Source organism: Leucopleurus acutus, assembly GCF_964270905.1.
Source record: "Leucopleurus acutus genome assembly, chromosome: 14".
Classification (NCBI taxonomy): Eukaryota; Metazoa; Chordata; class Mammalia; order Artiodactyla; family Delphinidae; genus Leucopleurus; species Leucopleurus acutus.
In genome coordinates, this window is record NC_139156.1 from 2,003,863 (window position 1) to 2,028,775 (window position 24,913).

General features: G+C 51.6%; 1 protein-coding gene across 1 annotated transcript in view; it reads left to right on the top strand.

Moving 5' to 3' along the window:
- Nucleotides 1–24,913, top strand: part of TCERG1L (transcription elongation regulator 1 like) — a gene marked incomplete at both ends in the record, with an annotated part of 194,151 nt that overhangs the window by 133,409 nt on the left and 35,829 nt on the right. Inside the window, 2 exons of the mRNA XM_082854101.1 lie at nt 6,394–6,548; nt 19,175–19,244. Of these exons, the coding sequence (XP_082710227.1) occupies nt 6,394–6,548; nt 19,175–19,244 (225 nt within the window). The remainder of the gene's footprint in view (nt 1–6,393; nt 6,549–19,174; nt 19,245–24,913) is intronic.

The window sequence follows — 24,913 nt, forward strand, 5'->3', positions numbered from 1 at the left end:
ACCCCACGTCCAGGGCTCAGACCCACAAGACTGTACCCCCTCTTCAGATGCCGAGTGAAAGTCCAGGCTGTCACCGGTGCTTCTGACCGACCAGCTCTAAATCAAGGTTCGAAGCACCTCCTTCTGTGTTCAGTTAATTTGCTAGAGCGACTCACAGAGCTCAGGAAGACCGTCTACTTACTAGGTCATCGGTTGTTATAAAAGGGTACAACTGGGGAGCAGCCAGATGGACGAGGTGCACAGGGTGAGGTATGAGGCAGGGGCTCAGAACTTCCATGGCCCCTCCAGGCATCACACTCCCCAAATCTCACATGTTCCCCAACCTGGAAGCTCTCCAGTCCTTGTGGGGTTTTATGGGGGCTTCATCCCATAGGCACGGTTGATTAAATCATTGGTCAGTGGTGACTGACTCAACCTCCAGCCCCTCTCCCCTCCCCAGAGGTTGGGGAGGGGACAGAAATTTCCCACCTTCTAATCACAGGCTTGGTCCCCTGGTCACCAGCCCCCTTCCTTAGGGACCTTCCCAGAGTCCCTCACTGACATGAACTCGGGCGTGGAGGAAGGAGCCTGGGATGTGAGTAGGAAGACGCTCCTTCCACCTCGACCCCTCCTCCCTCCTCCCTTGGGAAGAGTTTAGGAGCTCTGCGCAGAAACAGGGACGGGGACCAGATACACATGTCTGGGCATAAATCACGATATCCCAGGAGCGAAAGTGGGAGCGAGGCTTCTACTCTCCCTCAAATCTTCGTGTCTGCGGGCCCCAGTGTGCCTCACCCAACCTGCCCCGTGAAGCCGGGGCTGCTCAGTCCTTCCAGGTCAGCCCTTTCCCAGGGACAAAGGTGGGCAGAATGAGGAAAGGAACAGAGAGCAAAGGACACAGAGGTGCTGCCTTTTCAGCTCAGAGACCTCAGCCCTGGGGATGTGACCCAGTGAATGTCCTGCAGATGGGACACTCCTCCTGGGACAGGGCGCTTGGGGGCAAGCAACAGGTGCAGAGAGGGACCTAGGTGTGTCTCTGTCGGGGGTGGCAAGGCATGTACCCCTCTCCCCACGGGGCTGAGATGGACGCTTGGAGAGAGAAGCAAAGATGACTTCCATCTTGCAGAACCCATAAACATCTGGATTTGCAATGTGAAAGTGAGCGCAGGGATCCTTTTGTATGACCAACCAGCAGTCCCCGATTCCATGCGCTAAAATCCAGATCTTCCTGTAATAGGGCTGCTAAGTATGGATGCTTTGTACTGGACCTAACTAACTCTGGTGCACTAATTGTGTCCTCTGGGATCTGCGGACAGATAAAGAGAAGAGGGAATGTGGCAACCATCCAGAAATTTTACAGCGGTGATTAAAGCAGAGGAACGTATACATATTACTTAAAATGTGCATAAAACGATACATAAAATTAATTTTGCATGTCACAGCTGGCTTGGTCTAGTTGAGACCAACCATAGCAGGTGGATAAGCAGATTTCTCTTGGGGAATCACGTTTATTTACCTGGCCACCAGCTCCTTGCTTCAGTCCCACACGTGTCCCTACGGCACAGGAACTGGGTTTTTTGTAGCCTAGCTAGGAACATGTGCCGTGCTAATTGTTGCCACTCCTCTATCTCCCAGGTAATAATCCCCTATTAAGTCCCTAATTAGCTCCCCTCTTCCCTCGCTGCAGAGGCTCAGTGGGTGGTGAACGTAGGCGGTTGTGAATGTCTCCCACACTGTGGTCCTGGGCGCCGGCTCTTCCTGCGATGAAGGTGTGGTGTGGGCGTCCGTGGACGCAGCCCCGGGCGCTTACAGAGTCAGTGCATCCCCGAGGCAGCGAAGGTACAACACAGACCCATCCAGCATCGGGGGAGAATTGGCCCAAGTCAATCCCCCAATGGAAAGCTTCTTTCTTAATAGCCAGGCTTGGAGCCAGAGGGGCGGGTACCCAGGAAACTGAGATGCTGAACTGTGTCCACCTGATAAAGAACATGTGGGGCCTCGCGTCGGGGGACTTTTTGGAGCGCATGTTTCCCTGTGTCTGAGTGTATCCGATTCTTCGGGGAAGGACACCTGCCCAGCTGAGCCGTCTGCCCTCAGCCCAGCAGCAGGTGGAGGTGACATCTGTCAGCATCTGCCGGGGCTGAAAGTTGAAACTCCGTTGCTCTTCACCCCGCAGCAGCACAGGACGGGGCCCATTCCCCGCAGCCAGGGGCCGGGACACCTTCACTCACCTACTTCCAGCTGCTTCTTATTACCCAGGCCCTGCCCCTGCCGACCGGAACCTTCTCATGTCTGGCAGACCCCCAGCTCCAGGACCTCAGGACGCCCTGCAGAGCCAGTGGGAGGACTGGGGTGTGCTGAGGCTGGTCTCTCAGCCTTTGGGGGGTTGCCCTGGGGCTGCTCTCTCTGCGCCCAAGGACGCATGACCACCTCCCTGCCTCTGCGTCCGAGGCTGCCGGCTCCTCAGTAATTCTCGCTGAAATACCCTGTCCCCTGTGGGATGGAGTCACATTTGCCACGTGGGCAGATCCTAGTTGACTGCACTTTCTCAGCAGGCGCATCGCTCCCTGGGTCCTTCAGCTGCTGTAGCGATGGCGGTGCTGGGTTTGGTGGGACCAGGTCTCATCTTTGAAAACCCAGAGTGCCGGTCTTTAGGGAAGAGGGAGGTGGTGGGGGAGGGTGGCCCGTCCCAGACACCACCTGCTGCCTTGCTTTCGGAAGGTCTTCCTGAATACTTAGTCCTTCCTCACCTTTGGGGTCTGTCCTGAGTCGGGGTCCCCAGAAGCAGCACCTGGGACAGCGCTCTGGTGCCTGTGTTACCAGTTACCTGAGGAGTGATTTCCAGGGAGGGGGCAGTGGGGACGCAGGGCAGGAGGGGGCTGGGCTAAGCGAGGATGTGGTCTCAGCTGGAGGCCAAACCTTGGGTGCCTTGGGCCATGAACACCTGGATTTGTCCCATGCTTTCACTCCCTGGCTGTTAGGGGAGGCGGCCCTGGGGTGGGCGTGGTCTCCAGGTGAGGCAGTGACCCACTGAGCACGACTCTCCGTAGCCCAGGGCAGACCAGCTCAGGGGGCTGGGGGCGGGTGCGCCTGCCCATAAGGTTGATCCATGGGGAGGGCACCGATTTGACCATGACTGGGGCCCTGGACCGAACTGGAAAATTAGGAGACAGGAACAGAAGCTAGAATACAAGTCAGAAGGGATTTAAGAAATCACCTGGGGCTAGAGCCTCGCCCACTGAGGCCCAGGAGACTGAATTCGCTGTCTGAGCTGTTGAGACACAGAGAGACAGAGCCGTCCTGGAAGGCAGGTCTCCATGCCCTTGGGCTCCTGCGTGCACGCCCCCGCCCCCAGCTCCCCTCTGTGACTCTTAGAGGAGGGAATAGACCAGTCGGCTGTGGGCATGAGGCTGCTGGGGGCTGGGCTGTGAAGCCCAGATCTCTGGTGTGTGCGTGTTTGTGTGTGTATGGGTGGTGGGGACAGGATGACTTCCTGCCAGGACAGCGGTCCCTGTCAGGTGTATCAGCTGCAGTACTTCGTTGTCCTACAAGTGAGGTCAGGGGTCCTGGGGTCCACACAGCAGCTCTTAAATTTTTTAAGTGTACAGACAGGGATGCAGGGAGCCAAAGATGCTTCTAGAAGTTTTCACTCGGGCCAAGTAAAGTCAAACATCATGGAAAAAAAAAAAAAAATTCAAGCCAGACTGTTACAAACGGAGCCTGGTGGCTGCCAGGAGCTTTGGTCTTGGAGCAAATCTTTCCAGCCACAGCCCAGCCAAAGAAGGCTTCAGAAGCCTGAATTGGGCGAGCGGGCAGCTGCCTTCGTGCCCCAGACAAACCTGATTTGATGAGCTCAACAGTGAGAGAGGCGCCCGGGTGGGACCTGCCATCACCCCTGTGCTGCTGCTGGTCTGCTCGCCTCTTACTTGACATTCACTCGGGGCGGAGCTATACATAACCTACAGCACAGCATAATTACCTGCAGCTTTATACTCGATAAAAACGTCTCATGCCAGCTGAGTTCTGCACCAAAAGGCACGCAGCTTCCTCCAGGCCCCGAGAGGTTACCTGTCCCCTGCCTGGGCTCGCTGGGGCTGGGGGCGATCCAATCCATAGGCAGGGATCTAGTCCAGTTTGCCTGCGTTGCCCCTCGACTTCCAGCCCCTGTGGGCCCAGGAGCCGCCCAACGTCTAATAAAGGCGGGACCCTCGTGTCTTGCCTGAATTTTCCCACAGCGGTGAGCATGTCAGAACAACACAAATCTCCATTCCAACCCCCGCCTATGCAGATGATGGAACGAAGGCCACAGAGGGTGAGGGTGGCTCTCAAGATCACTTGAAGGTCAAGGGCAGGTCTAGAGCTGGAGGGTGTGTCCACCGAAGAGGCGGGTCGTGGCCTTCCACCTGGCTGACCAGGCCAGCAGGGGCCAATGCTGTGGGCACAGTGCTGGGGTCTGGGTCACTGCTGGAGGGAGGCAGGCCCGGATGCTGGCACCCAGGACAGAGAGGGGCCAGAGGTGAAGCGCGCTGGGTAGTCTACCATAGACTCAGAGATTTCATCTCCACGAATCTGTCATCTCATTGCTCTGGAGGTCAGAATCCAACACGGACCCCACGGCGCTGAATCCAGGTGTGGGCAGGGCTGGTTCCCTCCGGAAGCTCCAGGCAAGGATCTGTTCCAGGCCTTCCCAGCTTCTAGAAGCATCGGCATTCCTTAGCCCTTTCCTCTAACTTCAAGGCCAGCAGTGGAGCATCTTCCAATCTCTCTCTCCCTCTACCCACCCACCCCAGGTGTGTGCGTGTGTCTGCCTGTCTGTCTGTCTGTCTTCTGCTTCTGTCCTCACACCTTCTCTGACTCGGACCCCCCCCCTTTTCTCTTATGAGGACCGTGTGATGACACTGAGCCCCCCGGACAGTCCAGGCTGCTCACCCCATCTCAAGATACTGACTTAATCACATCTGCGAGGTCTCTTTTGCCATGTAAGATAGCATTCAGAGGTTCTAGGGAGTCAGATGTGGACCTCTTCAGGGCCGTTAGTCGGTCCACCACTCCCATGAACCTGGCCTGGCCGGGTAGTAAATCAGACAGACCATCTCAAGGTCATTTCTACGAAGGAACCTGGTCTGTACAGAGTTTCCCTAACATGAGGCTCATCCCCTGAACCCTCTGTCCGGCCTGTGGGAAGTGGCCGGCTGGGCTGAGCATGGAGATTCAAGGGTGGAAATGATTTTCTCTTTGGGAAGCAGAGTGGCTGTGCTGGCTCAGATGCAGAGAGAGGGCAGACACCCACGTGCGTCTGTCTGGTAAGGCCGGAACGGAGCTGGTTGCTGGGAGCCCTGGCACCGCCCAGAAGTGTCCCTGATCGGTCTCCCCCTAGAGAGTAATCAAAGGTCAGAGGATTTCAGGTCACGTGGACTTGTCCTGCCCCTTCCCGCAGCTTCTGAGGAGGCTGAGGAGAGTCCTGGAGCTTTCAGGGCCCTCAGAGGTCACTGGGGGAAGCTGAGGTCCAGGAGGGGGAGAGGCCTTGCCCAAGAGGAATCTTCTGGAAGGCCCAGACCAGAAACAGGTACAGAGCTCATTTCTCTGCACCATCACAAGACTGGTCACAGGACACAGCCAGAGGCCAGTCTGGTGGCCTTAACTGGCCTTGTTTGTTGGGATACATTGAGGCCAGATCCGAGTTTCTGTGTGCGTTCCCACGTTACAGACGTATTCCTTAGGAAGGAAGCGTTTCCTTTCTTTTGTTTTTCTTTTCTTCACTATTTTTTCTTTGTAATCCTTTTCTCCTCCCTGATAACCTTTCACAGATAAGAGGTCTTAAAATTGCATACTGTTCCTTTCGGAGATTTTAGAATCCTACACATGAAAACAAAGCTTAATTCCCTGCTCTTCTGAAAACACACCAGGCCTGAGCTGAGGCTGGGGCTGATTCAAGTGGCCCATGTGCTAGTTCTCTGCTGCAGAGGGTGAGCTGCCCGCCTGTGTGGGCCTCCAGGGCCTGTGAACCCTGCCGCACGGGCAGCGCCCAGTCGGGGAGGTTTACCGGGCACCACGCTCCATGTTACTCGGTCCCTGGATCCAGGGCCAGAGTGGGAATTCCGCTAAAAGGAGAGAGCTGGCCTACAGGAAGAGCTCAGACCTCCTGGGGTCCGGTTAAGCCGCTCACTTCTCTGAACTTTGGTGTCCTTACCGGTAAAATGAAGGTGAGGACGATGTCTACCTGTGAATCAAATGAGATCACGTATGAGAAATAGCTGCAAATCACCCTGAAAGCCAGACATTGCTACTCTCATTCATACTTTGCATAAATAACCTTCGCAAATGTGTGGATTTCAGCCCTGAAGGGCTTTTTGAGGTCGGGCTCATGCCGATGGTCTTTGAGGGAAACTTAGAGGAGTTTCTCGATTCACACAGGTGTGTGGTCTGGACGGGCGATGACCGGGTTTTCTTCTTCAACCCGACGATGCAGCTGTCCGTCTGGGAGAAGCCGATGGACTTGAGAAACCGCGGGGACCTCAACAGGATCCTCGAAGACCCTCCCCACAAGCGCAAGCTGGAGGCAGCAACAAGTAACTAAGAGACGGGCCCTGTGAGCCCAGTTTTATGAGAGTCTAAACTGGACATTCCCAGTGAGCGTGAAAGGGAAGCATGGTTCTCCCGGTTATGTTGGCTGTTGATTTTGAAGGAATCGTGTTCCCTGTTTCAGAATTTAGTCATTAAGTTTCTGTGGTGCTTTCTGCAGAAACACTGATCCTTCCAAGGGGGAGGCTCTGGCTTTCTTTTTTTTTTTTCAATTTAATTTAATTTATTTATTTTGTATACAGCAGGTTCTTATTAGTTATCTATTTTATACATGTTAGTGTATATATGTCAATCCCAATCTTCCAGTTCATCGCACCCCCTGCCCCCGCTTTCCCCCCTTGGTGTCCATACGTTTGTTCTCTACATCTCTATTTCTGCCTTGCAAACTGGTTCATCTGTACCATTTTTCTAGATTTCACATAAATGCATTAATATACAATATTTGTTTCTCTCTTTCTGACTTACTTCACTCTGTAGGACAGTCTCTAGGTCCATCTACATCTCTACAAATGACCCAATTTCATTCCTTTTTATGGCTGAGTAATATTCCATTGTATATATGTGCCACATCTTCTTTATCCATTCGTCTGTCAATGGACATTTAGGTTGCTTCCATGACCTGGCTATTGTACATAGTGCTGCAGTGAACATTGGGGTGCATGTGTCTTTTTGAATTATGGTTTTCTCAGGGTATATGCCCAGGAGTGGGATTGCTGGGTCGTATGGTAGTTCTATTTTTAGTTTTTTAGGGAACCTCCATACTGTTCTCCATAGTGGCTGTTATCAATTTACATTCCCACCAACAGTGCAAGAGGGTTCCCTTTTCTCCACACCCTCTCCAGCATTTGTTGTTTGTAGATTTTCCGATGATGCCCATTCTGACTGGTGTGAGGTGACACCTCATTGTAGTTTTGATTTGCATTTCTCTAATGACTTTCTTTTCACATGAAGTTACTAACCTGGGGAAGCCCTCTCATCTGTCAGCCACTCAAAACTTCCTTTCCAGCACAGACATTAGCCTGCATTTAACTTTTTTTTTTCTTTTGCTTTTAAAATCTGTTTTCTACTATCAAATTAGTGTGTACTGGTTAAACATTTTAGAAAATGCAGAAAAGTCTCACCTTTCAAGCTCACGCACGGTGGTCATTTTGATGTACTAATTCCTGTTTGGTTTTTTTTCTCCAGCATTTAATTTTTGTTCCAAATGTCATAGGGACGCCCCTTGAGACCGCATGTCACGAATGGGAGCACGTAAACCTTCCTCCTCACACACGCACTTCAGAGCTTTGTATGAAATCCATCCGTTCCTTATGTGAAGGGATGCTTGATTTCAGTGGAAGTGCACGTGGAGAGGAGGAAGATTCTTCTCAGCTGTAGAGGAATCGGATGCTTGCAGAGCGCTAACCGTTCCCCATGATGCCCCAGCAAATCTCGTTTCTCCAAGAGTCAGAGGCGAACACTTAACATTTTCAGAAAGGATCCTTTCCGATTAGAGCTCGTACATTTTTAATCAGCTGCTGTGTTGGGAAAGGCCCGCTCCCTGAGCGCAGGGGTTGAAACAGTACTGGTTTCACTGGGGAAACTTGAGATCCGCGGTTCTCCCTGACTGACCCGCAGAGCTTGGCTGAAAGGCCCGGACATAGGATCTTGACCCCTTGAAGAAGCGTTTGTTTTATTTTTGTGGGTGTTTGATTGGGTTTGCAGTGATAGTTTTGATTCCGCCTCAGGTGGGGCTAACACAGATGACAGAGACCAGCCCCCATTTTTAGTGAGAGCCAGAGGTATTTGAAGGGAAATTTAGGAAAAGGTATCATAAAAGTTTTAACATTTTTATCAGTGCTAAAAGACATGGGAAAGCTTGCTCTTCCAAAGCTGGTAGCAGTTTGCTAGGACGGAGAGATTAACACGGTTAATAGGCCCCCCCACTTAAGATAAAGAGTAAACCCCCGTACCCGCCACCCTACCTGCTGCCAAGAGTCAGCTCAGGTCAACTGCTGTGGACAAGAAGGAACGTTCTAGGTGCACATCCAACTGAGTCTGTAACACTGAGCTGTGCTCAGGGACAGTAAGAATTGGGTTTGTGATTTTGTTTCCTCCCTTGATTCAGTGGCATCCATTTTTAAAAGGGGTGCTTTGCATGCTGAATGGAGGCTTGAACCCCAAACCCCTCGCAGACACCCATATCCCAAGGCCCTCACTCTGGGCAAGAGAGAACAGCACACCCTGGGAGGGGGTGTCCTGAGACCTACAGACCTCAAGGACAGTCGGGTGCTGTTTGTTTTGTTTTGTTTTTTGCGGTACGCGGGCCTCTCACTGCTGTGGCCTCTCCCGTTGCGGAGCACAGGCTCCGGACGCGCAGCCTCAGCGGCCATGGCTCACGGGCCCAGCCGCTCCGCGGCACGTGGGATCTTCCCGGACCGGGGCACGAACCCGCGTCCCCTGCATCGGCAGGCGGACTCTCAACCACTGCGCCACCAGGGAAGCCCTGGGTGCAGTTTGTCATAGCCATGATGCTTATTTTCTTGGTAGACGCAAACAAGGCAGGCAGATTCCTTGCTCCTTTCTTCAGCTGTCATTCTTGGAGATAATTGGGTGCTGTTTCTTTTTCTTCCCCAAGGCCTGGAAGGAATGAGAAAGGAAGGCACTCATTAGCGGTCAGTATACAGTTGTTGGCCTGTTTCTCTCCTCTGGACCCAGTCGAGTCAGGGCTGCGAGAGCAGAGAGGGGTCTGCAGAGTCCCCCACTGAGTCTTCTGCCCTTTCGAGGCTTGTGAGGACTGTACGTGGAAGACAGTGTTAAAAGAGTAACAGGCATGTCAGAAACGCGAAGAGTTCATTTGAGCAAAAGTCGATTCCAATCCCGCAGCACCAGGCTGGACGTGGTTAGAGCCTGGGAGGCTGACCTGGTGAGGGTGCAGAAGCACAGAAAGGAAATCACCTGGCGGGCGGCAGGTAAAGCCCGGCCAGCTGCCGAGCCTGGTCCTCCTTAGCGTTTCCATCGATTTGTAACCTTGCGGCTTCTGCTGGCTTAGATGTTGGTCCAATGGCCTCCTTGTATAATTAATTCAATTATCTGGATCATAGATCATGGCTCCACTTCACTCTGCTGACCTGAATCTCATTTTACACTTAAAAAGGTGGAGAATGGAACCTTAAATCTAACAGACACAACCGGAAATACCTGATTCTCATAGATTTAACGTATCAAGTCATTTTGTGTGCCGCCTTTATAATGGCGGCCCCTTAACTACTCTATCTCGATAGATGTGCGATTGTAAACTTACAAGCAGTTACAAAATGAGCTGTAACCTTACTTACCCTTATAAGAAGAGGAAGACACTGCCTTAAACCAGTGTATTTTAACCTGAATCTTAAAGATATGCAAATGACCTCAATTCTCAACTTGCCGTTGCAGAGTAGAATTGGCATTTAAATGCATTACTTCTAATTTCCTGAGAGCCACTCCCCTCAATTGTTCTGTTTGCTGCGAAAGAGGACAGGAAGTATTTCTGGAGGACTAATTAGCAAAGAGCAGGCAGAGTGGGTGACCTCAGGCCACCAGCAAGGGGCGTTTCTCCCTGGCTGGTCATCCATCATGATTCACCCAATGATTTGACCCTAATTTTTATAAGAACCAGCTCTAGAAGAGATTGTTCTCAGTGTAGAATTTTGTTTTTCACATTTCGTTCAACTATGAGTCATTATAGATTTGAGTATTAAAGCCTGTTTCTCTCCTGAAATGGAAGCATTAAACATTCCAGTTGATATTGATTATTTTTCAATAGACAAATGAAATAAATGAATTTGACAAAATCACTGCCACGTTTAACAGCTAGTAGGTTTGAAGGGGCATGTGTGTGTGTGTGTGTGTGTGTGTGTGTGTGTGTACTAGGAATGTCAGCTGTGGAAGGGGGAGCTAAGAGTGTCAGACAACTACGGGGAAAGGATACAGGGATGCCAAAAGTGCTAAGCGGTTCATCGTTCAGCAACTAAGGGAAAAGTCGCCTTTTTCTCCATTCTGTTTTCATTGCTGAGAGGTGAAGGCCTGAATTATTTCCTAATTATCTTGCAGCACATCCAGACTTTTTAGGTCTCTAGCAGACACACTGTTAGTTGGGAATAAGGGCCCGTTGAGCTAACGTGAAACGAGAAGTACCGCCTTCACCCCGCATCCGTTCTCTGTCCTGATGCTCTCGGGGCTGCTACAGGCTCTGCAGCGTGGAGGGTACCAGACCCATGTGTGTTCTTCCGCCAGCTTCAGCGTTTCTCAGATCTCTTAGCGGCTCAGTTCTTCCACTGTATTTACCTGCAGCACCAAAGACCTCTCTTCTGAGTGATGGGTAGTGTAGACTGAAGGAAAACTGAAAGTTGTGAGTTAACGTTTTATTCGGGGACCTACTGAGGACTGAAAGCCAGGGGGACAGCCTCTCAGATGGCTCTGAGGATCTGCTCCAAAGAGGCCAGGGAAGGAGCCAGGGTATGTAGGAGGTTTTGTTGAGGAAAAACAAAAACGACACACACATTTAATGGAACATCAAAGATTACAGCTAATCATAAAAACCAGACATCTTAAGTTAATGATTCCGGTGCTTTTCTGTGGGAAGATCCCAGAGTCTGGGCTCATTGAAATCATTCCTTAGATATGCATCTCAACTATCTAGGGCCGGTATCCTGCTTTTCTCCGTCCTGAAGTCCCCTCAGGGCCCACCATCAGGACAGCTGCTGTGGCTCATGGCTTGTCAGCGGTCAAACAAACATTCTTCGTTGACTGCAATGGCAGGCGACCTCTTTTTTTGTCCGAGGTAGAAATCTTCCGCAGTCTGGCTGAGGCACCTGCTGCCTGGTCCCCTGCACCGTCCACAGCGGGGTTCCGTCCCTTCTGCTGGGAGGGTTTGGTGGAGTCCGGTGGGGTGTATCAGAGGGCGATCAGATGAACCGCCTGTGGGCCCATCCTCTGGGGTGGGGGAGACAGGAGGCGGGGACAGAGATTAGGAGTGTCTCCCAGCCCCTCTCTCCTGCCTTTCGTCTCCCTCGGGTGCCTCCCAGTGGATGAGGAGGACAGGAAGCGGGGCTGTGGCGGGGGGCGGGGAGCATTGGGGGGGGCGAGAAGTGCTGAGGGGGGAGCGGGGAGGGAACCTGCAGGGAAAAGGGGCGCTTGTTTCCTCATGCTCACCGCAGCCGCAGGAGGTGGGCACCATCTATGTCAGCTTCCTTTTGCTGCTGTAACACATCATCACAAACTCAGTGGCGTAAACCAACACCAATGTATTACCTTCCAGTCCTGGAGCTCAGAAGCCCAACTTACGTCTCACTGCTGTTGTTGGACCTGCATTCTTTCCGGAGGCACTAGGAGAGAACTCGTTCCCCTGGCTCTTCCAGCTTCAAGAGGCCACCTGGTTTCCTGGGCTCCATGGCCCTGCCCACCCGCTCCAAAGCAGCAGCAATGCACCTTCAGCCCTTTTCTCTGGCTGAGTCTTCCGCCTCCCTCTTCCACTGTTCAGGGTCCTTGTGATGACACTGGGCCCTTCTGGATGGCTTAGGCTCACCGCCCGTCTCAAGGTCGACCGGTTAGGAACCTTCATCCCCATCGCCTCGCAGCCTAATGTATTCACAGGTCCAGGGATCAGGTTGTGGACATCCTTGGAGGCCATTATTCTGCAATCCATCATCTTTATACCTGTTTTACAGAACAGGGAATTAAAGAAAGGAGACCAACTGACGTGCTCAAGGTCACACTTCTATCCAGTGGGGGACCAGGGTTTGCACCCCGGAGGGTCTGACTCCAGATCTAAGGAGGGGCGGCCTCGCCGGGCATCTTACGAGCATACGATAAAAAGGAGCTTCTGGAAATCGTTTTGCTCCCTGCGCCTGACACAGGACAGTCAGGTGCGGGGAGCCTGGCGCTTCCACGTGGCAGGAAGTCACTTGGCTTCAGTTGCTCTGTAAACATTTCAGTCGTTTATATTCAAGACAAATGTACATTGACAATGACATGCATTTCACCAAGGAGGACATGAAACCGTCCCTGTGAGTAATCCCAGCTAGGACTTGTGAACGGGTCACGTTCCCGAGCACTGTTTGCCCAGGGACAGTGACAGTGGGACCAGGTGCCCGGTACTCCAGAAGACCCAGGACTGCTGAAAACGCAGATGCTGGGTGTTCTCCAAAGTGGCAAACAGGTGCCTCGTTGTCCATCCGCGAGGACTCAGGTGGATGAGAGGGGCTCTCCCCATGCACAAGTCATCTGCCCTGGCTGTTTGGGAGGAGCCCTGACCATCACCTGGGACCTGTGTTCCGTCCACAGCCCGACGCCACCTGGCAGCCTGGCCTGCGCCTCCTCTTTGCACAATGAATGACGCAGGTGGCTCGTTAATGGTGCCCACAGTGATCAGCCCCTGTAACAGGACCGCGAGTAAGGGAGGTGAGTGGAGACAGGTCATCCCTCCAGAGAATCGCTTATTGACAGAATTTACCAGGCAGCCTGTGATGGGCAAAGGGAGGAGCCGGACGTGCAGGCGCCGCGGGGTCTTTACGATGCTCTGTAACACTCGCCTTCAGTTTGCTGGACGGGCAGGCCCAGGGCTCATGCAGGTTTCTGGATCCCACCCTGAATTAGTACTGGTAAAGGGGTTATGTCCTGTCTCTGTGCCTTCAAGACCCAGGACTGCTAAACAGGTGAGACAGGGACAGCATTTCAAAGCAGTTTCCCCAGAACTTAGTGCTTCAAGCTGCCCCGCCCTCCTGGCCCGGGAATGAGGGCAGCCGTTGTGCCGGTGGAGCTGGGACGGCCCAGCCAGGTTTCCACCCGGGGCCATTTTCCCCAAACGTGCCAGGTGGGCAGAGCACACGTTCTCTCGGCAGGGTTCCCAGGTCACAGTCTCAGGAGCTGACGAAGGTTTCAGCTCAGCGCTGCCTCACTGGGCAGGCGACCCACGAGGGGTCGATGACTCGCACAGACCAGGACGGAAGCACTGCATCATTTTGTCTGCTAGCTTCCCAAACTGCCTTGTTTGCAGACACCCCGGTGAAAGGACCGAACTTCGGCCGGAGGGGCCATCCCACTGCTATGACAACCCCATCTCGGGCCAGCACTCCTTGTGGGCTGTGAGCATTTCCAGGGGTGGAGAAACTTTGAGGTCTTGTTCTGCTGAGCAGACTGTGCATTTCTTGAATATCAAGGCTATTTGACCCGCTGTCAGTCTTTTCAGCCAGATGTTTGCAGACGCCCCTAGAACTTCCCGAAGATCTCAGGTCACGTGCTTTGCTCACGTGTGTTAAGGTGGAAGCTCATCTGTGTTAAGGGCGTACGGCTCCCCTGGAAAAAGCTAGTGAGTCTGGAAGCAGAGGAGCGAAGCCCGCTCAGGTGATGGACGTGACCCCAGCCTTGGTGACCAGCACCTGCCATTAAGGAGTGAACTTTGGACTCACGCAGTTCACAGGCCGGAGCGCCACTGTTCCTAGGTCCCTGGGGGCAACTACAGCCCTGGACTCTTCCAAGTTGCATCTGCCTGGGGCACAGGTGTATGCCGCATACCAGGGTTCTCCTCTGAATGCAAACATGCCCTCCCCCAACAAATCCGCTCCTGCAGTTCTCCAGCAAGTTTAACCAGACATTGTGCCTTCCCTTCTGAGAGAAGGGACCGAACATAATAGGGGTCATCACCTCCACTTGCCCAAAGGAAGACATTTGACTCACAGACTCAGAAGAACTTTGACCACCTGCTCCAGCCTCACTGTATGCTCAGTGCCTGTTTTTTTTGTTTGTTTTTTTTTTGCCGTACGCGGGCCTCTCACTGTTGTGGCCTCTCCTGTTGCGGAGCACAGGCTCCGGATGCGCAGCGGCCATGGCTCATGGGCCCAGCCGCTCCGTGGCACGTGGGATCCTCCCAGACCAGGGCACGAACCCGTGTCCCCTGCATCGGCAGGCGGACTCTCAACCACTGCGCCACCAGGGAAGCCCGCTCAGTGCCTTTTTTTAAAAAATGTACATGCCTTTCCTTGCCGGTTAAAGGCATAAGACAATACATTTTGAAAATAGGTAGATGTCTGTGAGTATGTATTGAATATATTTTTAGTAGGACAGCTGAGGAATTGACATGTTGCACTTTCTGCTTTTCACCGTTGTGGGTATCTTTCCGGCTCCCCGTGTTCTGAGCCCCGCTCCCCCCATAGCCCATCTCTCTTCTCTTTCTTTCTCTCTCTGCCCTCTCTCTCAGCTGGATACCCATGACTCTTTCCAGTTGGTGGACTTGTAGGTCATCTGTTTGTTCATGCACACACAGAATGCTGATATGAACACCTTTGTACACATATATTTATCTTAGGAGCATTTTTACGAGTACTTTTCTTGTATAAATTCATATTACTGGAATTGCCAGGTCAAAGGGTACATGCATTTTACTTTGACAGATATTTTGCTAAATCGTCCTCCTAAAAGATCACCCAGTTCACATGCCCACTAGTAGACTCTGCCTGTTCTCATAAGCACTGTACATCATCCAATCTTAAGTTTTTAGACCCATTCATTGTGTCAGTTGGCATTTCTTTAATTGTGAGTGAAATTGAACCTTTCAACTGGTTGATTGGCCATTTGTGTTGTTCTGTATTCCTGTGAAGTGTGTGTTTGTCTTCCGTATTGAATTATACAGAGTCCTGTAAATCAAGGAGATCAATATTTTGTCTACAGTGTGATTCCAATATTTTTCTTTTGATTTCTTTTTCCATAAAACGAACTGATCTTGAATTTTTTTCTTACTGTGGTAAAATGCATATCATGAAGTTTGCCTTTTTAACCATTTTTAAGTGCACAGTTCAGAGGCATTTATCAGTAATACCTTCACAGTATTATGTAACCATCACCATTATTTCCCATCTTTTTCCTCCCCCAAAACAGAAACCCTGTAACCGTTTATTGATAATTCCCCTGGTAACCTCTATTCTACTTCCCATGTCTATAGATTAGCCTGTTCTGTATGCCTCATGTCAGTGGAATCATGCAGTATTTGTCCACTTGTGTCTGGTTTATTTCACTTAGCATAACGTTTTCAAGGCCCATCCATGTTATAGCACGTGTCAATGCTTCATTCCTTTTCACAGCTGAGTAGTATTCCATTGTAGGGTAAACCACACATTGCTTATTGGTTCACCTGCTGATGGACTCTCGGGTTGTTTCCACTTGTTTGCTGTTGTGAATAATGCTGCTATGAACGTTGGCATACAAATATCTGTTTGAATCCTTGTTTTCAGTTCTTTTTGGTGCATACCTAGGAGTAGAATTTCTGGCTCACATGGTAATTCTATGTTGAACTCTTAGAGTAGCGGTCAAACCTTTTACCACAGCAGCTGCCCCATCTTTCATTCCCACCATTAGTGCCCACGGGTTCCACGTCCTTCTCCATATTATTTGCCAACACTTGTCTTCCTTTTTAAAATTCTTCTTCTTATTATTTTATTACCATCAGAGTGTGTGAAGTGGTACCTCATTGCGGTTTTGGTTTCCATTTCCCTAATGACTCCGTGCTGAGCACCTTTTCATGGGCTTTCTGCATGTCTTCTTTGGAGAAAGGTCCATTTAAGTCTTCGCCCGTTTGTAACTGGGCTGTTGTTGTTTTAGTTGTTGTGGCTGAGTTGTAGGGGTTTTATATATATCATGAATCCCTTATCAGATATTTAATTTGCAAATGTGGTTCCCATTCTGTGGTTTGCTTTTTCACTCTGTTGATAGTGTTCTTTTATGCAAGAAGTTTAAAATTTTTTATTAAGTCCAGTTGATCTATTGTTTTCTTTTATTGCCAGTGTTTTGGTGCCATCTCTAAGAGACCATTCTCGAGCCCAGCATCATGGCTCTTAGCCCCTACGTTTTTGTCTGAGATTTGCATAGGTCTAGCTCTTAAGTTTAGCTCTTTCAGCCATTTTGAGTGAATTTTGGTACTTGGGCTTTTTCAGAGACGGTTGCTGTCAAATTCTTTTTTTTTTCATGTGAATGGACCGTACTTTCTTTCTTATTTCTTTGTATGCTTTGTAGTTTTGGTCGAGATCTGGACTTTCTGAGTGTGACGACGTGGCAACACTGGCAACGTGGTTCTCCTACTCCTCAAGGGTTTCTGATTCCTGCTTGTTGAGGGTTGGAGCCGCCCATTTGTGACTTTTCCAAACTAGTTTGTGAAAATATTTATTTATTTATTCGGCTGCACTGGGTCTTAGTTGCGGCATGCGGGCTCTAGTTCCCTGATCCGGGATCAAATCTGGACCCCCTGCATCGGGAGTGCAGAGTCTCAGACCCTGGACCACCAGGGAAGTCCCTACAACTAGTTTTTATGTGTGTATTCCTTGTCACTTTCAGTCCCCAAACTGAAGTTTCTGTTCCATTATCTCTGAGGTCAGCTGAAGGACATCAGCCTCTCCCCGCAGCCAGCACTGCCCTTGATGTTGAAGCTTCCAGAGTTCTCAAATACTTGACTCCAGTCACTTTTCCAGTTCAGCAGCTGTTTTGGTGGAGGGACGGACCCGAGAGTCCCCTATTCCACCGTTTTTCCTGACATTCCTTTGGTCTTATATTTTTAAAGGCAGTAAATTTGTGTTTTCCTTTATGACTTCTGAATTTTGAATCTTGATCAGGAAACTTCACTCGTGATAGAATTCTTCAAAATGAACAAAAACACCCTAGAAAATAACCAACATCTTTATAATTGTGTGACCTCACGTAAAAACAGTATTTCTTCAGTTTTCCTGGCTTGCCTTTGGTCTTCCCGAGTGTGTCCTGTGCGGGGTGTGGGGAAGGGCTGCCTCGTCTACACCTTAGTAAATGTCTTGATGATGATGTCTCTGCGTATCCGCCTGAAGGACAAGCAAACACAACCCACTCCTTCTTCAAAAGCCAGCCAGAGCCAGTGGGGGCCAGGAGGGGCATCGTAAGGGAGAGTCGCAGCTCCTACGTGGAGGGGTGTCAGCGGACTGGAGGCTGAGACGGGAGAGTGGGGGCGAGGGTAGATCCAGGTGGAATGTGCTGAGATGAGGGGCCCGTGGGACACGGAGGTGGAGAGCCGGGCAGGAGCCGGGGAGGTAAGTGTGCCTTCTGGGGTCACAGCAGAGAGGGGATTGACTGTCGGCGCCATGTATGGGCGCGTGGGGGGAGAGCATGGGAGTGAAGAAGAAAGCCCCTCCCCTGCCGTCAGCTCGGTCACCGCAAAGGTCTCTCTCTAGACCACTGGTTCTCATCGGGGCAGGGGGTGGGGCGAGGCTCTGTCCCTTGGGGGACACTTGGCAACTACTGGAGACATCTGTGGTTGCCGGTACTGGGAGGGGTGCCGGGTGTCTGGGGGTCAGAGACCAGGGATGCTGCCCAATACCCTACGGTGCACGAGACGCCCCATCATCCAGCCCCACGTGTCACTGGAGCCAAGGTGGGGAGAGCCCCACTGGAGAGCCCTGAAAGGCCCACCTGGGCTTGGGCTCTCGCCGAGGGAGCGCTCACTGGTCCCACAATGCTGTACCAGGCAGGACCCGCTGTGGGCGGGCCGTCGGTGGGAAGAGGCCACCAGAACCCAACCCTCTCAGCTCGCTGCAGCCCCACGATATGCACCGAAAGCGAACCGGAGAGTAGGTGGGGGTTGGAGCCGGAGCAGGGGGGCACTGCTGGGATTTCAAACCGCGCGAATGGAGAATCGTCAGGTTTTATAGAAAGAAAAGGTGTGGAGGGCTTTGCAGTCGTGGAAATTCATATTTTTTCCCATAAGCTTCACATTCATTATGAGCTCATTACAGAGCGTCCTCAGGAAGGACGTGGGTTCAAGCAGTCCTGGGGGACGGGGGCAGCGGGTGAGGACATGGGTCACGCACTGCAGAGCCCAGAACCTTGCCCCTGTGCCCACACAGGACGTGGTTATGAGAAAGTGCTTTCTTGGGGATGACAGACACAGAATACAAAGCAGGCAAGGAGGCCGTTGTGATGCCAGGGAGTGTTTGGACCTCATTCAGCCTGTCAGCACCGAAACAATGATGCTCTAGAACCATCTTTATACTCATTTTTCCTCTTTCCTTTTGGAGACAGATATGAAACACCAAAGCACCTTTTTACTTTTTCATTCCGAAAGCTCATCTAACATTTATAGGGCCAACCTCTTCAGGATGTAAGTAGGGGACCCGACTTCAAAATCAATTTAGCTTTTAGAAAACAGACTTGTAGACAGCAGCGGTGGGCACGCCGCATGCAGGAGAAATCGGGTTGTTCATTGCAGGAGACAAAGCGGGGAGTCCGGGTCTGTGGTTCAAGCACAAGGGCGTGAAGGCAGCGTGGCTAGCAGAGCTGGTCCAGGGCCTAAGTCCTGTGAGGGGTGGGGACGCCCCTTCCTCCTCCAGCCCTTCTGGAAGGTCCAGCAGCCTCTACACAGCCAGCAGCTAGAGATGACTTCTCTGCACCAAAGCACATCAGATTTCTCTTCTGCTGAAATATGAAAGGGGTGCACCCTAAGAGCGTCGTTACGGGATTTGAGGTCCATCTTTAAGGGAAGTCTGTTTTCTTAATTTCAAGATGAGTCTGCTCGAAAGTGATGCTTCCCAACAGTTTGTCAAAGCCACAGGCTCCGTGTTAACAGGTGACCTTGGCTTTCTTTCAGCCAAGCCCGGTGATGGATCCAGTTCCGAAGACGGCAGGGAAGACCCACACGTGAGAACCAAGAGGAATCGGTAGGTGGCCACATGCTTTCCTGCGCATCTTTCTTGAGGGATGACTAGGTGGTGGAGAAAGAGGAGGGATCACTGTGACTCTATTGACTGATCCAGGAATGGGTCCAGCCCCTAAACAGAGGGCGGGAGGTCCCAGGTCTGTCTTAGCAGAACGTGCTCTGGGGGCCCCGGGTCTACACTGGATGTCCTCTCCCCTCCCCTGGCCTCCCCGGGGCCACGTTCACCCCTAGCCTTGCTCTGGGGGCCCTGAGGAGTGGACAGAGCACGGAGGTGAAGGTGGCGCTGGGTGGGCAGTGGGTTATGCGTCTGTCAGCCCCGGGCTGGAGGTCCAGCTCCGTGTCTGGCTTACTTAGTGACTTTGGGCAAAGTAATTTCACTCCCACATCAGACTTCTCATCTGCAAAGTGGGTGATGCCCTAGTGAGATGTTGCCCGTGTGACTTCCTGTGGCCCCAGGAGAATACGTTCTCCATCCACGTTTGCTTGTTACGGTTTACCTGTGGCCACAGCACAGGAGGGAGGGAACTCCGCCCCTTCCTTTCAAGCCGGGGGCGGGGTATGGTGGTTCCCGCTTTGGCCCTCCCGGAAGGGCCGGTCTGTGGTCCCTTTCCTACTGAGTTCTACGTAAAGGGGTAAAATTCGGGGTCTGTGCGTCCAAGTTCCCAGAAGGGGGAGGTGGGAGGCACGAGGCAGGGAAGGATGAAAGCGAATCTAAAAAAGGACCCACGAGGCCACTTCCTGAGCGAGCGTGGTTCCGATGTCCCGGCGGGAATGGCCCTCATCCCAGCCTAGCAGTGCCTTCAGTCCTGTACCGGGTGCCCATTTATCAGCCCCCATCATGGGACACCCCAAGCCTGCGGCAGGAATCCCTGAGCAGCTGTCAGGATGTTTGCACTGTGCGTATTTTCTCTTTAAAAAAATGTGCCTTAGAAGAAGTACTTTTGCAGTAACAAATGTTCGCAGTGATGGAGGAAAATGCAGTCTTGACTCAGAACCTGTGCCCGTTCTCACCTCTTCCACCCTTGCCCTGTGGCTTCCTGGTGAAAGACGGTGGGAGAGGAAGGGAGAGAGGAAGTGGAGGCAGGGCTGGCAGCCAGGGGTCAGGGTGCCTGTGGAGACACAAGCCTACAGAATTAGTCCTAAGTGGGTACATTATTCCTTTTATTTCAACACCTTTGGCCTTTTTCCACTGTGCACCCCTCACAAAACTGTTTCGCTGACCAGGGCCCAGGTATATTGTCATTTTAACTGGTACCAAGCAGACACCACAGAACTTTCTGGAAACAATGCAGGGAAGGGTAAGCAGTGTCCTTCCCAAGACAGGAAGGCAGTCTGGGTGGAGGGTGGGGTCTCCTTCTGCGGGTGAAGGAGACCAGGGGCAGCAGTTTGGCGGGACCGGGGGCTCCCTGTGGTGCTGGAGCAAGGTACCTCCCACCCAATCGCCCAGGCCTCTGTTTTTCTGCTCCCCCATATCCTCTGCTTAGACAGTCACTTTTGGGGTCAAAGGACACTTGCGTGGGCCGCAGAGGATGGACACCAAGTGTCTTCATTGGGGCCCAAGGGCTCCAGGAAAGGAAATCAAGCGTCATCTCTTTATTGTTATGTTCACACCCTGGTTGTCAGCTAAGCCAGTCTCTGTGATCTTTGGAAAAATGTATATAATTTTAAAAACAAGATGAGCTTCCTGAGGCACGAGAGAAGCAGCACCCTGGCCATTACTGGATGCGTTTTGAACTCGTGCAGGAGGGAGGTCTCAGCTAGCTCCAAAGGAGTGGGGATGTCTGCCTGTATCACCCAGTTTTATTCGTTTTCCCGTGCGACTGGCCCCAAACTCTGAACACTTGGCATTGAAATAATGTCAAAGCATTAGTCTCGGTTTTCATCACCTGAAAGACTTCTTCCGTGACTCAGCACTGACTCTGAAACCAACACGGGTGTTTGCATGAAGCTTTCGGCCATCATATGATTCCAAGCCCCCTCGGCCCTCAGGTGCCCAGGCACCTGGCTCCCGCCATGGTTCAGGCCTCGGTCCCTGGGTCACTCTGTTCTGCCACCGAGATCCAGGAGGAAAAGGTTTCAGCGGAAGTTGGGGATCTGCACTCAGGGTCTGGAATGTTCCGTGAGTCCTGGTCATTCACTTCTGAGCCGCTTTGCACACTGCGCCCACTCTAGGGGAAGCCTCGCCCTCGTGTGGCTTCTTCCAAAGCTTCCTCCCAGCCTGGGCCTGCGTGCCCCTTGCTCGGAGCTCTTCACTCGGGTGCATGGACACCAGCATCGTCTTGGCACTTTTGTCCTTTTGGGGAAGGTTGTTGTCAGCAAGCCCAAGGACTCCTCAAGCTTCCAGCTGCTTCTGGGCACTTGTATTTAGGAGACGCTGCCTAACTAGTAAGAGGCCAGGCTCCAGAGGACCTGCCACAATCAGTCCCTTTTGGCCTTCCCTTTCGTGTACATAGTGTAATTTTCCACACCAAAAGCACTTAAATGCTTCTGCAAATTATGACTCTTCAGCGGCCGCATCCTGGCCTCTAAGCTACAGGGCACATTCTGGACGCAGCTCTGTGCTCCCTGCGTCTTTTCCACACCCTGGCCCGGTTCATGTACATTTTGAACATTCTTACACAGGTGGGGTTAAATCAGCTGTGCGTATGATTCAGGTCCAAATGATAACTTTTCCTAAAGTTCCCTGGGAAGGGAAATATGTCACAATGACAAGCTTTCAAATTCCCCAAGTATCTTCAACTGCCTGGTAAGCGCGGTTTCAGATAGCGTGTTATTTACTGTTTAATGGAATGTGTTTGTGATGCACGATGGTGTGTCTCCCCCGGGACCGGAAAATTGATGGTTTGCGTCTCCCCGCTGTGTGCAGTGCCCAGGGGTTCGGCTGGTTTCTGACGTGTAGGTGGTTTTTGGTTCAGACCTGCTTTTCAAATGTGTTGTCTACTTAAAGAATTTAGAATTTATTTCAAATCATTGAGTTGAATTATTTGAAGGATTCAGCAAAAGTATGTCATTTGGTTTAAAAGCCGGAGTGAAATTATCACTCTTTACAAAACCCGTTAGTAAAGAAACTGTCAGTGGGACGTATGGCTTCCAGCCCCCTCACGGTGTGCCAGTTTCTGCCAGTTGCTGAGCCAGGGTATTCCTGCTAAACTAGTGGTTTTCTGTAGTGTGACAGGGTGCAGTTACTTTTTTGAGTTTTTCAATATCATCAGCCCCACGGCTTTGGAAATGTGTTTATGTTTCTAGGCCATTTGGTACAGGAGCCTTTTACGGTAAGTGACTAAAGAAATCTCTTGGTTTGGAACATTGTTTATTGTGGTAGCGCGTAAACTTTGGGGAAGCCCCGCTGATGGCCTTGGATGTAAGTGGTAAAGCTGACCTTCTACAGTAGGTGCTTCCATGGAGTCACATACAGCCACGGCTGGAGACACAAGAGCATGGAATTAGCAAGAAGTGACCTTGTGGCCCTTTTCTGCTTTCCCCAAATACGCCCTCCATTACTCCCCTCTTGACAAACCAAGGTGACCAAGTCACACTGAAAGCGTGTCCCCTGGACCAGGCTGCATCTTTAAGGATTTGGGGGCAGCCTGAGGAAGTAGTCCCCAGCCCCCACGCCCATCTGTGACACCGAGGTGCCCTCACAGAGCTGTGAGGCTATGATCCATCCACCTGCAATTCTGCATCCCACCTGGGGGCCCCCTGGGGCAGGGGGCATCTGTCTAGGACAAAAAACGGATACCGCCATCCAAAAGACAGGACAAGACCAAACAATCTGGAGGTTTTGTAGTGTCTGGTTTGAGTGTCTGGAGGTTTTGTAGCCGTCACCCCTGAGCCTGTCCCCAGATCAAGCCCACACACCTAGAGTCAGCTGTGACAGAGGAAAGGAAACCCTCTGTTCATAGACAGCTGCTGCTGCTGCCACCCAAGGTGCAAAGGTGCAAAGGCAAAGGATGGTCAGTGAGTGTGGGCAGCAAGGAGGGGCCAGCATGCTGCACCTGTCCTCACGTGACCTATGAGACGAGCTCTTTCATTTCCATATACATGATTTCCAGAATCCCAGACAAATTACCTATTGAGAAAGTAAGAGCACGGCTCCTCTGAAATGCTATAAGGTGATGCTAGGAAGTGTGTGCATCCCAATTAAGATTGCTATAAAATTACATCTTTGGGGGCTTCCCTGGTGGCGCAGCGGCTGAGAGTCCGCCTGCCGTTGCGGGGGACGCGGGTTCTTGCCCCGGTCTGGGAAGATCCCACATGCCGCGGAGCGGCTGGGCCCGTGAGCCATGGCCACTGAGCCTGCGCGTCTGAAGCCTGTGCTCCGCAATGGGAGAGGCCACAACAATGAGAGGCCCGCGTACCGGAAAAAAAAAAAATTACATCTTTGATATGTCCCAAGATAACAAGAGAATGATCTACAGTCCAGTGCTGGTGCCGGAGTCTGGATTTCTTCATAAGATGGGGCAGTGTGCATCTCTTTGTGGCCTTGGACATGCATGGAAAATGAATTATTAACATCCACTTGCCTTGTAAGTGAGTCTCTGTACATAGTTCATGATTTTAGTTTCTATAGAAACCTGCGGTTTTGTAAACCGTACGGAGTCTGTGCCCTGTGTCATCAGGACATCCTACCTGGGATGGACGCCTCATTGATACCTGTCCATGAGAAGACTGTGTGCACAGTCATTTGTCATGGTATTTTAAGTTGTCCTTTCAGACTGAAGCATAAATATTACCTGGCATTTATTTTCTCTCCACAAAAGGATTATAAAACATGAACCCCTGGCTTCTCCTTAGGGTCTCCGGGTGGACAAGCCTGGGTCTCTGCATGTTTGGAGCCGTAGCTGCTGTCTGATTTGAGTTCCTGCCGTGGGCAGGGACGGCCCAGGGGTCAGGTCTCTGAGATTCCCATCAACACTGGAGCTATTGCATCCCAGCCAGTGCTGTATCCGTGATAAAGCAGTTCGGGGACTTCGACAAGGCCATGGGGACATCAGGCAATCAGGGAGGTGACGTGTCAGTTGAGTCTTAAATATTAAGTAGGTTTTTGACAGATTTCTCAAGGGAGCAGAGGACTCTAGGAAGTGGGCACTGGAGGAGATGTGCCTCCTTGCAGATGGCAGGTCTGTCTTCAGCAATCCTTCTGTGTGATCGAGTTAATCCCTATTTATTTTGTGATTATGGTCTGCCAGAGGTTTGTTGCACCTCATCGCAGGGACACAGAGAGACATCGCCAGGCGGGGAGTACATCTCACATCGACCCACCATCCTCTTCCCAAGACTGGTTGTCAAGAATCTTGGCCCATTCTGTACAGCCCCTTGGGGGTATAACTGTGCAGTCAGCTGAGAGTCTTCCGTCGTATCTCCACGTATTTGGCCTCTATTTGTGGTAATTAATGGTTTAGCTCTGTCCAATCTTGAGACGCCTTCTGCCGGAAAGCATGCTCAGCTCGATGTTTGCTGCCCCAGTTATGGGGACGGAGGCTGGTCCTGAAGAGGATGGAGGACGGTGAGAGATTTGCTGTCAGCGCAGGGAGAGGCCACGGAGAAATGAGCGCCGAGGGAAGAGGCAGCTCAGGCAAATGCAAAAGGCCCAGCTAAGATGACTTCTAGTAAGGCAAAGAGATCTTCATACGGTGGGAGGGGAGACAGAGAGCGGCTATGAGTTCATTC